At 37.7% G+C, this 16,964-nt stretch overlaps 1 protein-coding gene and 1 pseudogene across 1 annotated transcript; both read right to left on the bottom strand.

The window, feature by feature from the left end:
• Positions 1-1,211: 1,211 nt before the first annotated feature.
• LOC122652453 (exonuclease 1-like) lies at positions 1,212-4,747 on the bottom strand. Its single transcript, XM_043846195.1, has 3 exons — positions 4,687-4,747; positions 1,832-2,051; positions 1,212-1,732 (listed from the first exon to the last, which is right to left on the bottom strand). The coding sequence occupies exons 2-3, from the start codon at positions 2,017-2,019 to the stop codon at positions 1,510-1,512; spliced, it is 411 nt and encodes a 136-aa protein (XP_043702130.1). The 5' UTR covers positions 2,020-2,051; positions 4,687-4,747; the 3' UTR covers positions 1,212-1,509.
• A 4,886-nt stretch (positions 4,748-9,633) lies between these two features.
• Positions 9,634-16,073, bottom strand: LOC122651532 (annotated as a pseudogene).
• Between the last annotated feature and the right edge of the window lie 891 nt (positions 16,074-16,964).

Genomic DNA, 16,964 nt, shown 5'->3' on the forward strand with positions numbered 1-16,964 from the left:
CCCTCGCCATGGGATGCCAATCAAAATTTCGCCCAAGTTTTTTTTAGAGATCAATGAATGTTGGATGCTTGAAAGCCATATGCGGCATACTCTGTAAATTCAGCAGCAGTTGGTTTATAACCAGTAATCTTGACCGGTCAGATGTTAAGCAGGTATCCATGTTCTATTGTCTGACATACGCACAAAGACAATGAGAGAGGAAAAAGAACATCAGATCATCCTCAGAGCCTTTTGAGTCATTTTTACTCCGCACCCATGAAGATTTTGGGTATGACCATAACTTGTAGTCTTGTAAAATCCAGATTGTTGTTCAGGAAGTTTTGAATAAAGGGAAAATCTTGTTGTAAAAAGTTGTAACCTTACTTTTTAAGGTAAAATCTTATTACTCCACATGTGTACTCGGAAAGCATGCAAGACACTGACAACTCTTGAGAATGACAAAAGAGTAAGTCACTTTCAAATTATTTTGAAAACCCTTTTTTACCCCCGACCTAAGGAACATCTGGGAATAAGACAAGGGCAATCAAAAGTTCTCCACTTTGGTTTCAACAAGATATATCATATTCACCTCGACTTCTCCATGTAAACTATTTTTTTATTTTCCAGGATCCTTCTTAGAGACATGATTTACCCTCATGGTAAAAAAGAAGTATATTATACCAAAAGAGTTAAAAAAAAAAAGAAAAAGAGAGGTTACAATCCTGTTGTAACCAACCTTGGCGTCAACTATATATATGTATAGAATTGACTAAAAAACAGCTGGTCACTCAAATTCTGCATAGAGTGAGTAAACATACTGAGCAGCGGTCGAATAGAGGCTTCTTCCCACCATGGGGCCCTCTGTTCTCCGAAAGGGTTAATGTACATAAACAAATGCAACATGCATAATAACTGTGAAAAGAGGTAAATGATTCAGGATAAAAATTTCAAAGAGCTATGTATCATTTCCAGATGCAGTAAATGTCCAACTAAATATGAAAAGTGTACTACTAGTATTGACGAAGTGAAAGCACTTGGGAAGCTTTAAAATGACAATACAGAGCAGCTGGAGAAGAAATGATAAAAAAAAAACTTCCAAATTATAAACATACAGAGTACTTCAATGATGAGATGGCCAAAGATAACCTTTTCCAAAATACAATTACAGTGCTCATGGATGATGACCCAAATGGTTTCCAGATCTGAAAGAGAAATAGATCCATTCTGTTAAAAATACAGAATACTACTCATTTACAACAGTCAGAAGAGAACAACTTCTCATGAACAGAGAAAAACACAGGTAAGTGAGGAGAAAGACCATATGCTTACATCATGAATTGCACTGTGTCAGTGATATGACATGAACTTATCACAATCAGATAACAGTTTTTCGTCTGATCCATCCAATATGAAATCTTTCATCATGAACAGCCAAAGGCAAATAGAAATATGAATGATGATACCCTGGAAAACAAAAGTAATCAGACCACCAATACAAGGTAGACCTGGGAACCATCCGGAACTGATGGTTTAAATACAAATGAAACTCAGTTTCTGTAGATGTTGAGGCAGTCTTCTGATTTTGTGTGCATATGAATATCTGCTTAAATCCTTGGGGTGCAATGGTTGACCTTCAACGTAAGAGAAGAGAACAATGCAAATCAAACTTAGTTTCTGTGAGATGCAGATGCAGTCTGCTGATTTTTTGGGCACATATGAAAATCTGCTTAAATCCTTGGGCGCAGTGGTTGACCTTCAATGAACAGAGACCAAGTCTTGCAAAATATTGTCATCTGTCTGTGGAAATTAAGATAAAAAGACCACATGAATTTGGTAAAAAAATATATATTACCTTGGTGCACATGTGTTCTGTACATCTCTCAAATGGGCACGGAGACCACTGGCACGAGATCCAGATGATGTGCATGTGAATGATGACATGACTGAGACAAACTTTTCCATTGATTTCTCTGCTATATCAGAATAATCGCTTAAATGGGAAATGTTACATCCAAATTTCCTTTCACTGTCCATCTTCATAAATTTACTGGAAAAACCAGTAATGGAACTACCTGCAGGTAATAAGCATATCAACTGCAATTTCTTTTATGGCGCATATTGGAAAGCCATGTCATAAGTTATAACAAAGACAGTGGAAAAACGAAGAGAAATCGGAACAGATATTATAATCCACCTATTTGTAAAGTATAGGTACATAAAATTATGTTTCAATTCTTCAATACAATCAACATTTGATTACCATTAGGCTCCACACCAATTTGCGGCAGCAAAGATTTTGACTTCAAAACCCTCAAATCACATTTAACATTCATTTTATAATTGCATCTAAGGTTAACAAACACACCACTAGCTTCTATCAATATTTGCACTTGCATACTCAATTTAACCATCCAAGCAGGCACTTAGCATTGATTTTCTAATATTTATTGTTTCTTTTCTAGACTCTGACCCAGATTGCGCATAGGCTGACTTGATACAAGAATTTATAAAAATGGGAACATAATCCATCCATGAATGATGGAATAGGCTTGTGTAATCATTCCTCCATATAACACCATAACGTAGAATCAATCTGGATCGTTCAATTGTGGCCAGCTCTTAGATTGATACAATTAAAATCAGCACAAAGGAAAAACAACTCCATTTGAAATTCACTGTGCTTTATCAAATCTTCCAGCTCTTCTTAAGGACTTATTTCTATTCAAGTAACACATCATTTGGTATGGCATGGATTACTGCAAGTATCACCTCATGCTGATGGACTATGGGACTGGGCATCTGAATATTAAGATCTGTGAATCAAGATCTATTTGATAAATAGATAGATGATACAAAGAAGTAAGAGCATCTTAAGGGACAGATCAATTGCTGGTTAGAATGGACTGTGGGTACAAATCACTAAGATGGGAAGGCAGTGGTGTCCACTTTCTTAAAGCAACCAGCAAGTTGAATGACTTCATGGGCTTTGAGATGAGAAGGGTGATTATTATCAAATTCTAGAGTGATCACTGGAGCAGTGATGGGCCTCAGAGGCAAATTTTCCAATGAGTACATGGATTTGCTACCAATAAAAAGGCTTTGTTTAGGGTGTGTTTCGAAGTTGAAGAGAAATTGGTAACTTGGATCACCTGGAGTTTTTCTGGAATTAAATGATTGGGAAGAGGATGTCTTAGTTATCCTATTTGCTGGTCTAGGAAAAGTATATCCTCAAATAGCCATCTATCAGAGGAAAAAAAAAAAAGTTCCCTCAAATAGCCAGAGGGCAGAAAACTGTTGGCCGTTAATCCCAGAAGTGTTTTATGGTCAACTCATTCTTTCACTCCCATTGTCATTGTGGTCAATCAGGAAATCTTTCCTTAACTGCATATTACATTTAGATCCTCCAAACTCCCTCCAAGATCTCTTTTTAGAGCAAGACAATATGGACAAACTTGTGACAGTGGACCATCTCATGTCAATGGAACATTGCATCCCCAACTAATGCTTTTTTGTGCAGGCAAAGTTTAGAATTATATTTTTTCTTTTTAAATGTTAAGAATTTTTTAATCAATTCTAGCAGCTTTTTCCTTTTGAGTATGAGCTTTTGGTCCAGTTTATGCTGAGATTTGTGGTGTCTTAGGCTGGAGCACACAATCTCACAATCCTTATTGAAACTTGACCTGGGAGAACCATTAGTAGTAAGGGTTGGATTGCTTGGAACTCCATGCCTTTTGCAGTACGTGGACAAGGTAGAAGGAAAGAAATCACACATATATATGTAATCAAGAAGGTGACTCATTTGACAAAATTCAAGGGAAAAGTATTTGTTGCGCACTCTATTTACAGTATAGCCTTTTGACATTGATCACATAACCTGTCTGATGACTATAATTTCTATACTCAAGACTTCTCTATGTAAATAATATTTTTGTTATCAACTTCAACTTTATAAAACAAAATCTGGTAGCTACATGCACTTGGATATTACGGATTTGTGTGTTGTATATGTAATGGAAAAAAGTGTGAAAAAAAATCTTTGTTCATACTTCATTCAATAATAAAAAAATATAGAAATAAAAAGGACAGAGAGATATATACCAAAAATGGTTTGACTGCATTCTCTACAAATATGTTGCCAATACCTTGACAAAAATCTACCTCCACATTATCATATAAGAGGACAAAGTTGTAATCCCTCTATGTTCTTTCCACAGAAGGAATGGTGTATTCTGCACCCAAGTGATATCTTATATGGCTTCTCGCATTTTATTGAAAAGGTCAACAAGGTTAAAGATGAACAATCTTTCTTTTAAGTTCTAGGGTCAATAAGGGTCTACCATACAATAAAAAAGGTTAGAAGTTCCATGATCGATGTCATAAACTTTGACTTCCATAGTTACAATGGAATACTTTCAGCACTATATAAGAGTGCAAATCACTGTTATGAAAATCAATTGATAATTTAAACCAAACCAAGGACAGGAAACAGGAAGGAAAGAACGCATATAAACTATTTTATGAAGATCATATGAAATAAACAAAATGTTGGTGCAATGATGCAAATTAATCTTGACAAATATGTTCCATATATGTGAACCCATTTCGTTTAAATGGTTTAATGGAACTTTGCATGTCAATTAAACAAAACTCTTTATGGTTTCATACATAATACACAAGGAAATAATAGCTATTAGAATTGGTACATACTTTTTCTGGGAAGTGATGCATGATGCTCGGCGTACTTCACTTCAACAGATTCCTCAAGAGAATAGAATAGATGAAGGCAAACAAACAAATAAGAGAAATGAATTATAGCATAAAATTTTCAAACTCAGAACTTCTTTGACAGGGTTTACACCTCCTCACCCTCAACAGTGTCATTATTTCTTACATGGACTTTGAGAGGGTCAGAGGGTTTACACCTCACCCTCAACTTCTGTCTTGCGGTTTTGTTCCATTTCCTCCTGAAGCTTCTTTGCAAGATCCTCATCACTCTCTAATACAGCAGGCTCGGTGGCTGATTCTTTGCCTTGTTCATGAATGAACTAAACCGTGTTGAGGGTGTTCAAGGGGAAGAGGTGAACCCTGAGGGTGATCAAGAGGAGCTGAACGGTGAAGGTGTTCAGGTGGAGGAGCTGAAACCTCAACAGAGCGAGGGTGTTAAGGTGGAAGAGCTAAAGCCTCAACAGGGTCATTATTTATTACATGGACTTTGATCTACACCTCCTCACCCTCAACAGGTCATTATTTATTTACATTGACTTTGAGAGGGTCACACCTCCTCACCCTCAACTTCTATCTTGCGGTTTTATTCCATTTCCTCCTGAGGCTTCTTTGCAAGATCCTCGTGACTCTCCAATACAACAGGTTCGGTGGCTGATTCTTTGCAATGATCTTTCTCCTCAACAGGTCATTATTTATTTACATAGACTTTGAGATGAAGCCTAGTAATGAGGAGAAAGATCATTGCAAAGAATCAACCACCGAGCTTGCTGTATTGGAGAGTCACGAGGATCTTGCAAAGAAGCCTGAGGAGGAAATGAAATAAAACCGCAAGATAGAAGTTGAGAGAGTTGAGGGTGAGGAGGTGTAAACCCTCTCAAAATCAATGTAAATAAATAATGACCTGTTGAGGGTGAGGAGGTGTAGATCAAAGCCCATGTAATAAATAATGACCCTGTTAAGACTTCAGCTCTTCCACCTGAACACACTCACCCTGTTGAGGCTTCAGCTCCTCCACCTAAACACCCTCACCGTTCAGCTCCTCTAGATCACCCTCAAGGTTCATCTCCTACCCCTGAACACCCTCAACACGGTTTAGTTCATTCGTGAACAAGACAATCTTCTGCTTCTTGATTGAGTAAGAAATCAGAATTATACCTTCCTTTACAAAAAATTTGCAAACATCCGAGTTCTTTGTTGCATTTGCAAACTGGATTAAGAGTATAACCAATTAATGATACGAAGAACAAAAAAGACAATTTTTAGAAGTATGAAAAAATAAGACAGAAAACAATTTAATAGACTTACTAGTAGCTATCGGATGACTCAGGAAATAGGGATTCCTTTTGTAATTTTACTTCCTCTTCGTAATCGGGAAGAGGAGTAGGGTTTTAACTTCCATCTTGTCTCTGGATAAAAATCGTCTCCAATTCTCTAATCTGGCAATACCTGGCAATGCTGCCTTTAGAGAGTGACACATGGCATTTTTGGATCGTGCGGCTGATGTTAAAGAAACCCATTAAGTGCAAGTGAAACCCATATTACATCCGGATCTTCTTAGATGACCCACCCGCTTTGAATCCCAAAACGATGATGACGAACACTCTATGCTGTTATCTTTTTCCTCTCCGAGAAATCTCCATGGCTGTCCCACCTCTTCTCCTTCCTTTATTCTACTTACCCATCTAACCGAAACCGTCACCATGCCTATTCCCATTTCTCATCTAACCCCTAACCTGCAAACCATCTCGATCTTCTCCGTCTTTCTATATTCTAGCATTTGGGTTTTCAGACAAAGGCAGGCGGCAGCTTCCACTGGAAGAAGAGAACCAGGGATGCTCACCCCGGAGAAGATGACCGGATGGTCACTTCAAATGGACAGATTTCTGGCGAAGGTTGGTCATAACGAGTACGATGCGATGAACAAAACGAAAATAAAAATGGGAGAAGGGAACATGTTACAGGGGGGAAATTACTGGAAGATATGGTTGGATTTTCGATTACCGGCGAGAGCTCGCGATTCAGAGCGATGGCTTAGAGAGCAAAGACGAGATGAACCGAATCAAGGGATGGGGAAGTTACATTACAGACCCAAATAGAGGAAAACAGAATAAAAGAAGAAAAAGAAACGTTAACAAAAAAAAAAGGGAAAAAGTAGAAACAGAGGGCAAGTTTGCCGTTGGATTTTTGGGTTTTCAAAGCGGGTGGGTCATCTGAGAAGATCCGGACATAATATGGATTTCACTGGCACTTAATGGGTCTCGATAAGAATCATCAATTCCTGGTCAGCAAGCAGCTGACCGTGTTTGACTACTTCACCATTCACTTTTTCGCCATTTACCTTTTCGTCCATCTTTGGAGTGAGATCTGCACCATTCACTATTTCACCAGTCCCTTTTTCACAATTCACTTTTTAAAGAAAGGTTAAACAGTGAAATACATATAATTTATAAAAATTGTTTTATATATATATAAAAAAATAAATTATGGGTTCATGTTCTTTGTGCCGCAGCAGAGACTGCGCCTGCCACTCGGGGGGTAGGATGGTCATTGCATCCACCCCTATGTATCTGAGCACAACCTGCACCCTTGGTACAGAAAATTTTTTTCCATAAATTATAATATTATATACTAGGTCTCAGAAAAATTGGGTCGACCAAAATTTGATATTCTTAGGACTCGTTAAGTTTCTGGTTGTATCACCAAGCTTTGGAATGAATTTATTTGGACTAAAAAATTCACACCCAATTCTGGCCCATGGACTCCTTAAGGAAGCCCAGAATCATTTGAAATGAGTTTGGTTGAGGTCCCATTTAGGTTGGTACGGTCCATCTCAATCTGAGCCATAAAATTTTATTTATTTATTTATTTTTAATTTTGTATGAAAGTGTAATCACACAAACCGCATATCACTCCAACAAACATAAACTTTAGAGTTGATCGAACTCTATTTTTGTACTTTTTAAATGTAAAAAGTGCCCAGACAGCCTTTAAAAAAACGGAGAGATAAGAAGGTAGAGGAAAGGTAATGGCAGGGACATAACGGAGGGGTTGCAGAAGTGATCGCAGCGGGCATATGTCGCCGGCGGGGTTGCAGAACTGCTCGCAGCGGGCATATGTCGCCGGCGCCAGAGAATTAATCACTAACTAGTTCACAAAACTGTTACGTTTTTTTTTTGATAATTAATCACTAACTAAAGAGAGTTAGCTGTTTTTTCAAACGACACATGGAGAGGAGAACCGACTCGCTACTTTTAGCTTTCACCCACCAGAAAAGGCTGACTCAGTTACCTGTAATGAGTTTCAAATTTGCAAGCCTGCCGATGAAGATGAAAATTGCGAGATCAACTTGAGATGCCTAGAAGTTCTTCAGAGCTCCTGAAACTGAAACTGCTCCTGATAACGATGAAAGCTCATCTTAGCTTAGTTCAAACTCTAGCCTTCATCATGATTTCGAACGGAAATCTAACGAAGCTGATTATTTAATTGAAACGTTAGAGTTTGTGTAACTACTTGGGTGAGCTTCCGATGAAAATAAAAATTACGACAGTGCCAAAGGTCTTCACAGCTCTTCAAACTGATGCTGATACCGACGATCTGAGCTCATTTCAAACCCTAGCTTATGCTGAAGCCCTGACGTGAAGCATCTATTGAAATAAAAACAGGCGCCAAACCCTGTATTTATAAGAACGGAGCAGCCTTTTTTTGGTAAAATGAGAAGGGAGAGGCACAACCAGATGGAAGCTAGTATGGGCATTGTGCCACGTCATTGTTTTCATGGGAAAGGTAAGGTTGTTCAATCGCATAATTACTAAAACACCCCTGCTTTCGATTTTGTTTTAGAATGGGGAGGTAAAAGGGAGATTCTATTTGTACAAAGTCTTCCCATTGGCATAGGTGCGAAGCATCCTCGTTGCTCTGCAACTGCGTGCGACTGTCTTAGATTTCAATAAGATACCGGCACCCTGCAACTGCGTTTCTCAAAGGTTGAAAACTTCCTTGGGCTAGTAGTGTTGAGCCCAAGAGAAAAACCCTTCTTCTCTCATCTAAATTGATGATACTAAAAACAACTTTTACACAGTGGTAGTAGACAATTCATGTCATAAACTCCTGTTTGTTCTCTTCCCTATTTGCTAAGATGGTCATTTTTTCTGGGTTTACTCGTTGAATTCCGATAACTGGAGAAAACTTGGAGATGCAGATACTATCCCACTCCCTAATCTATTTGTCTTTCCAGATTCACGAAAAAAGCCAGTTGTCAATGCTTCTATTCATTGGATGGTATGTGGTAGTAAGATATACTTGTTTGATCTAGTACATGAGGTGTTTATAGAGTTATCCCTGCCGCCACCACCACCACCTCCTGAAAAAAGGACGTTACAGAAAGAAAGTGAAGTTTATGAAAATTCTTTCCCCTTTTGAGTGTTCAAACTGTTTTTTTTATTTCATTGTCAATGTAAAGTGAAATTAAAAAAATTGATTTTTAGTAGGTTGCAGTGTCACACACTCCTAGGGGTTGCGACCTTGCTTGGAACCAAAATTTGGTATTGGGGGAGGCAGAACTTGTTACACCCTTTGTGAACGTTCTGGCAAACAGGATTACAATCAGATAAAGTGAATCTACTCCGAAGTCCCTACCTACATGATGAGAGGTTTTGAAAGTGGATCCATCCTTTAAGAGAGACAGGTATGAATCCCAAATCCACAAGGGTGAATGATTCTATTTTTTTTTTTTTGGTTACCGGGATATTGGAATCCAACCCTGCTTCTTCTTGTAATTAAGAACAACACAATACCTAATTCCACTTCTGATTTAATATCTTCTATCTATTATGATATTCATGAATCAACCTCAGCCTCATCCAAGAACTCCCCCTAACTGAACAGAATGGAATAGAATTTAACAGGAGCAAAAAAGAAAAACGAAAAAAACATTGACAATGAATCTTGAATATGTTTGATAACCTAAGAAGGAAGCCTATGTAACACAAGCCCATCATGGCAATTGGAGAAAAACTCTAAACTGTTACTGCAATTTCCAAGAATACAAACCAGATTTCCCCCATCCCATCCCATGCCCACACCTGCACTTTTTCCATACTTTTAAGGCAAACTCTACCTCATTTTCCAATAAAAAGAATCCAACTCCCTTCCATTCTCCAACACTACGAGGTATATATGTTTGACGGTGCCATGCAGGATGCTAGAATTGTCTTCAAAATTTGTTGGAAATGCATTTCCCTATCAAGTAAGATTCACAAACAATAGATTCCGAGTCCACTGCTTTTACAGTTTCAAGAAATCTCTCTGTGAACATATCTGGGTCTCTATAACCATCTGTTAGGCCTCTAGAGGAATAAAAGGAAATGATGAGGACAAGACAAACACATGAGCTTCGGCACCCTCGGAGAGGGTAATGATGTATAGCACCCATGGTTGTTGTAATTACTTCAGGGGAAGCAGTTTCCTGTCCGAGAGTGTGGCCTACGCCAACACTCCCATGTGTCTATCTCTCTCCTCCTTAAAACAAGGGGGCAGAGGTGTCTTTTCACATGGGGAGGAAAGAGATAGACTCATGGGAGTGCTGGTGTAGGCCACACTACCAGACACAGATCTTTTTCCCTTACTTTAGTTTGAAACAAATGCATGAACCACGTATTCCAGCCTCCCAGGAAAACTTGCTAGAACTACACATGTAGGGCTGTCAAAAGTTCCAGCAAGTTTTAATGGAATGTAAAGTCCAAATACCACGATCAAATACATGCCAATGTGTTGGCCTTTTGTAGTGTCACCTTTTCTACCATGACAAATGGTCATTTGCTTAGTACTCTTGTCATTATGTACTCCCAGCATGGTAGCACTAGAATAGTTATAAATCAGCATGTAGCAAGGATATAGTATTTTTTTTTTAAAAAAAAAAAGAGGAAAAATTAGCTACTATTATATATAGAGTGGTTAAATTGGCATACTGATCATTGAGGAATCTGAAGAAGAAGCAATGAGATGCAATATATGCTCAATCCAATCACAGCTGCAGCAATAGAATTATGTAGAAGACGCCGGCTGTCCTTTGTGGGTATAAAAACTGCCTTCAGTGAATTGGTCAGTTCAAGAAGTCGGTAGGATATCTGCAGAAGCAAGTGGAGAATGCAGACAATCAACATGGGAGAAACCGAAACTAGTTCTTCCCTATTAATATTTTACTTTTTCCCTCCCATATTTTCCAAGAAATGTGAGAAAATGTTCTCACCAAGACATAAATAGCAGTTGTAAGCATGAAGTTTAGCAACGGGTAATCTGGAATAAGAACAAGAAGCCATTTTGGCTGACCATTTGGCATGCTAGATCTGCAGATTGATTGAAAAAAAATATATTAGGGTGTTTGCTATACTATGCATGCACAACTCCAAAATAATTCCGGAGACAACATCAATAGATTGAAAAGCACATATGAGCCCTTTGACCGTTTTAACTACATATGCTGCCATCTAAATATATGGAAGGTTCATTTGAATTAATGAAGTCTGCACACCTCAGCCAGATATGAAACTAGGAAATGTAAGTCTCCAGTGTTATCTTGCCATGCCACCTAATAATCCAAAGAAATAAAACAAATGAAGAAAACTGGAAAGGTAGTATCTAAAATAATTTATAATTTTGACAGAAAATAGAGAAAGAAATGTGCAGCTTACGCAAACAGAGTCAAAGAGAAACTACGGAGCTGCTGTGTGCAATTTCGCAAGCAAATGTAAACACTGGACCAGAAACAACAGGAATAGTAAGAAGCTGACAGCTACCCTAGATCCTCATTTTAAAAACCAGAAGTTTATAAACATATAATGTAAAACTCCCCAATACATACGTCATGGGTATCCATGGGGTGTAAGGATGGTACTTGTTGTATGTAACCTTGTCCAGCTTTTAAATAAATTCATACCACAAATAACCAGCCTAAAAGGAGAGAGTATTAGATCAGGCCAAAAATATTAGAACAGGCAATTCTTTTAGGGTTGAAGTAAGATTTAAAAAAAAAATAAGCAGTATAGGGGAGAATATTATCATGGTAGTACATTCAGCAGCTATAGGATTATGCAAGTCACCAGTAAAGAAACTGCTACAATGATTGTCTTAATTGAAAGTCTTTGCTTGGTTTCAGATTCCTCTAGTTTATCCATCCACTTCTCAACCTACAATTTTTTTTTTCTTTTTTTGGGTGGGGGGGGGGGGGGGAGAGAAGAAATTGGACATTTAGCAACAGGATTACCACGAAAGCTGGTAGTGCAAAATGATGGTAAATTCAGAGCTCCAGTAATTACTGTGGGATGATAATAAGCATAAAGCATTCCAATGATCCAGATATAACGGTCAAGGCCTGATCTGAAATGCCATTCATGTAGACTTGGCAAATTTTCTTTTGCTGGATCAGTGTAACCTGTCATAAGAAAAAGTATTATACATATAAACAGAACACATTTCGACAATGTGATATGTGATGACTAGAAGAGCTAAATAAATTGCAAACCTAAAAGGAATGTCAAAGGCCACCAGAAAAGGTCAAAAACTCCAGGGACTTCCCGAATCAAGATAACCACCAAAAAGCATACTGTAATTTTTACAGCCATCACGGATCCTGTCTCGTTGTACTTATTAAAAATACCAAGTGCTCCATACACCATAAGAGTGAAAAGCGTGTGCATTGGGCAGATATAGTACAGCATATAGTCATTGTTAAGAACAATACAGCAAAATGCCACAAAGAAATTTAACCGACACATCATCTGCAACAGAATCAAAAGAAACTTTCATTTCTGCATTAATCAAGAAACCAAGATGGAAGGAAGAAATAATCTCTAATAGAGAGTATGACACATGTCTACATAATCATCAAGTTACCTGAGCAAACCGTGCAAGACTAAAATCCTTCCGAATGTAGTAATAAGAGAAGTTCCCAAATCCAGTCATCCAAACATATGCAGCAATGAAGACACGTATGGCATTGTAAAACTCCATTGCAGCAAAATAGTGGTACATTAAAAATAGTACCTGGTAAAAATGACAAGACAAAGGACAGTAAGAAAAAAAGAGGTGGGGTGAAGCCACACTTCCCTTTTATCTTGGTAAAAGGAAATTCTATTCAATGGACAAGGAATGCCCACCTGCATCCATCCTTTCCACTCCTCAGTTTGATGACGATCAAGATAAAGTATAGATTTTCCAGAAAATGCTGATTTGTCATGGTGCCGCTTGAGAGAAGCAATAGCTGAAACTATGATGAGAAGAGAGTAGAGAGAGAAAGGTCGCGATTGTATGTCTGTCAAAGGGAATGCATAATATCACAGGCAATATTAGTAGACTGTATTTTGATGTAATTTTCTTCTCTACATTTATACCTAAAATATGAGGCAATTGTATCATCAGAAACTCTTAATTTCTAAAACTAAATGGAACAAATAGAACATTTAAAACCAGAGAGGTGAAAACAATGCTTCTTTAAGAATAATAATTAAATGAAACTGCAGCAAGTACTTAAAATGAAGCAAAGCAACAATTTATTTTTTTTTAAAAAAAATAAAATAAAAAATCGGTTTTGTTGTTAAGCTTGGATAACTAGTTATGATCCATGGGTTGCAAAAGCGAAGACATATCACCAACCCCTGCCGCTCAAGAAAAGAACCGCTGAACCTTGAGAAAGATGGCTCATGAATTTTTAAGTGCTCAAAATCTTCGAGGGGTCTTATGGTGTTACATGGAAAAGATGATGAAAGAACATAAAGTGAAGACTTCTACAATGACAATAAGTATGAAGAGTTGCAAAGACAAGGTACAAACTACTAGTCCTCTAGTTACAGCATATTTATTTTAGCTTCTGTATTGGTCTAATAAGAGAATGCTACATCATAAGGGGCTCAAGAAATGTATGGGATTCTGTTCCTGGTTTGGGATAATTGTAGAGAAAAAAATATACAGGTTCACCAATCCTCACACACACCCTCTGCATCTGTTTTGCAACATTCAACCATGCTTTGCCTGCCAGATGAGGAGATCATGACAGTGTATGTGGGACACAGGGCTGCTTGGTGGTATCCTTTCTCTCTCTCTCTCTCTAAACTTTTTTCTGCTGAATTTTTCTCATCCAGCTGCCCTTTCTTATAAGTAAAATTAATATATACCTTTAATTTGATCTTTCTTTAATGAGGTGCATAAGCAGCTATAAGCATTGTCCTAAAATCTTGATTGTACAAGTGGAAGTACAATGTTGGCTGTATTTCTAATTTTTTTTATGAAATGGCTGTATTTCTAATTAAACTTGAGAAACCTGGGATATGCTTTGGGTATGTCTTGGGAATGGAGATGGTTCCTTTTGTCTTCTAAGTATTTCAATTGATAATCAGGTGGCCCTTTCCAAAACTGGTAATTATATTTGAAGGAAAATATCCGTTCTGTCAACTGAATGAAACACAAAGTCAGGAATTTCAACGGACATGAGCCACCACCAGTTGTGTAATGTGCTCAAGGCATATCAACTTTTAGCTGTGAATGCATAAGACGATCACAAGTCTTGCCATTACACATGTTGTAAGTGTTTCCAGTCAATTTATGCACCTGCATTGTGAAGGTCATGGGAAACCATCTGAGGGGGTCTGCAGCTCTAGGTGCTAGGTTCTACGGTGGCCAGAAAAAGGCAAAGGCAGAATAAAGCCAGAAGCAAGGTGGCACCACTGAAGGGCAAAGCAAAGGTTCTCTGATATTCAATTACAACAAACAATAGTCGCCCTTCTCCTTTCGTCCTCTAATCAAATAATAAAATCAACAACTAAGAATAATCATCCAAGAAAATATAACTAAATGATACCTTGAAAATGGGAAGACCTCAAACAATATTGATTGACCTTTAAATTAATGGAAAGAGACAACTGTAAGTCTTCTCTGGTTGAAATACTTAGAGCTCATAGAGACTGAGTTTTGGAACTTTGCTGCCAAATCAAAAGTTCTAGTTGCTACCAAATGGGGAAGTTGGTACGTGAAGTTTTTACATACACTCTTCCCTTTGAATTCAAAGTCATGTAAATTGTAAACAAAACATATATCTTTGCATTAAGTGTTTCCATGATTTATTAAGTCACTAAAAGTCTGAAATCAGGGTTGATTTCGATTGGATGCACCTTCCATGTTTTCTTTCATGTAATCAAGCAAATTCCATGTATGCCATTGCCAAAATACTTCCCTCAATGGGTATCCATGATAAATAAATCTTCAAAAATCATGAGAAAAATATAACCAGAGAAAAGGGAGGGGCACCTTAGTGGACTCTGGAAACAAGTCAGTGCAATCACATAGGTAGAAATAGATCAGAATCGCTCCAAATTCAGCCCTAGATGAAATTGCATGATTTCTTGAGAAATGATGAACCATCAATTGTATAAAAAACTTTTTGTGAAGAACAAAGACTTACATGGCTCTCAAAGTTGGTCGATTCTCCAGCAAGAACAAATCATCCATAGTTAGAAACCTAGATAACCATGGCAACCCAAACAGAAAATAAGTCATGCTTCCATCCAGGCACGAGCAGAAACTCTATCAGGATAAAGTGTCGTCAGTTAACTACTGACCTGACTATGTTTGCTTTGACTGATGAATTCTGAACTCTTGCAGATGCTGATCTTGTAAGGCCCCCTACCAGCAAAATGGCACGATCATCATCCTTAATTGTCTCCTTATCCAATTCAACCAGATTGACATCTGAATGGCTGCTATCCAGAGAAGTATCAAAAGCTTGAGTGCATATTTTTATGGACCATATAGGAAGTTCGAGAAGTAGAGAGCACACATTGACAGGCACACAGAGTCTTTCAGTAAGTATAAACATAACACTAAAAGTCTAGAACTAACTTGTCCATCAGTGATAATTTTTAACATAAAAGATATCATAATGAGTTTATAATTTTATAGTTCTAGGATATACAGATGAGTTTCATCAGTTGAATCATTCACAAGCAAAAACAAAACTCCACGGTTCTCGGACAAATCTAGTAGCATTACACTTCTATGAACTATTAATGGTGGTTCATACAGAAGCAAGTGAAAGGTCTGTGAGAACCTCCAAATCTCAAAAGACGGCTTAGATCTGACTTTAGTAATAGGAGGAGAAACTTCTTAACTATTTTAAACACAATATTATCCCAGTGAGAAACTTCTTAACTATTTTAAATGTATCACAGTCAAGCAATCGCAAGCAAGATTCTAAAGTCTGGTGTGGAACAAACAACTTACACTTTCAGAGGAGATGAAGACTTTCTATATTCCAAGATCTCAGCATATATCCATGCAATAATTACTGGGGCTATTCCAAGCAAAAAAGAAACCTTCAACATATAGTTAAATGAAAGCATACTAAAAAGAGAGTTAAATTAATGCATAACAAAAAATTTCAATCAAGCTTTAACATGGAATACTTAATGAAAAGAAAAAGAGGCACCACATAAAATGTACCTAAACTCAAATAAATCTGTGATGCATAGATAGAGGTACAACTGTACAAGTGTTGAAAACTAACAAATATTGGAGCTTTGTATTGCATGGACTAAACAGTCCATAATAATAAGGGAAGGTAGCCCAATAAAGTTTATGCCCACAGCCCATATATAATGACAACCCAACATCTTGACTGGCACCAAATTTGGTGCACAGGTGGGTCTCACTCTCCCCAACCTGCCAGTCAAATTTCAAGTGGAAGGAGATTGGCCAATTGCAAAATAGAACATAAAAAAATGGATGAAAGACAGGAAAAGAGGAAAAAAGTTTAATGTATACAACAAGATGGGTTTAATGACTACAAAAAAAAAAGTCCAACAAAAGGTGGGTTATATGGTTGGACTACCCCAATGAAGAGGCACCCAGGATCTTGTGCACCCCTTTAACAATACAGATTCATGCAAAAGGCAGAATCACAACCCTTGGACATTGGCTTCCATCTATACTTATAAAGATCAGAGAAACAAAAGGCAGTCCAATTGAAAATAGGATAGGTCTCATGCTTATAGAGAGCTGCCATTTTTCTAACCCTTTCCTCTGAGGAGGAACAGAACCAATTTAGTTTGATTGGCATGGAGGAACAAAGCCTTCCATTAACCTGATAATATCTTTGGGGTAGTTATCCCCCACAGGAACTTCTCTGTGGAGGAAAAAACTGCCAATCAAGATCTAAGAAAGTGTCATGAAAGAAATCATCCCACCTCTCTTTTTGATTTCTTCATGTGCACCCT

Source organism: Telopea speciosissima, chromosome 2, assembly GCF_018873765.1.
Source record: "Telopea speciosissima isolate NSW1024214 ecotype Mountain lineage chromosome 2, Tspe_v1, whole genome shotgun sequence".
NCBI lineage: Eukaryota > Viridiplantae > Streptophyta > Magnoliopsida > Proteales > Proteaceae > Telopea > Telopea speciosissima.

Coding starts and splice junctions, on each gene's coding strand:
- LOC122652453 (XM_043846195.1), bottom strand. CDS start 2,019: ATGAAGATGGACAGTGAAAGGAAATTTGGATGTAACATTTCCCATTTA. Junction 1,733..1,831: donor CAGAACACATGTGCACCAAG/GTAATATATATT, acceptor TGTTCATTGAAG/GTCAACCACTGCGCCCAAGG.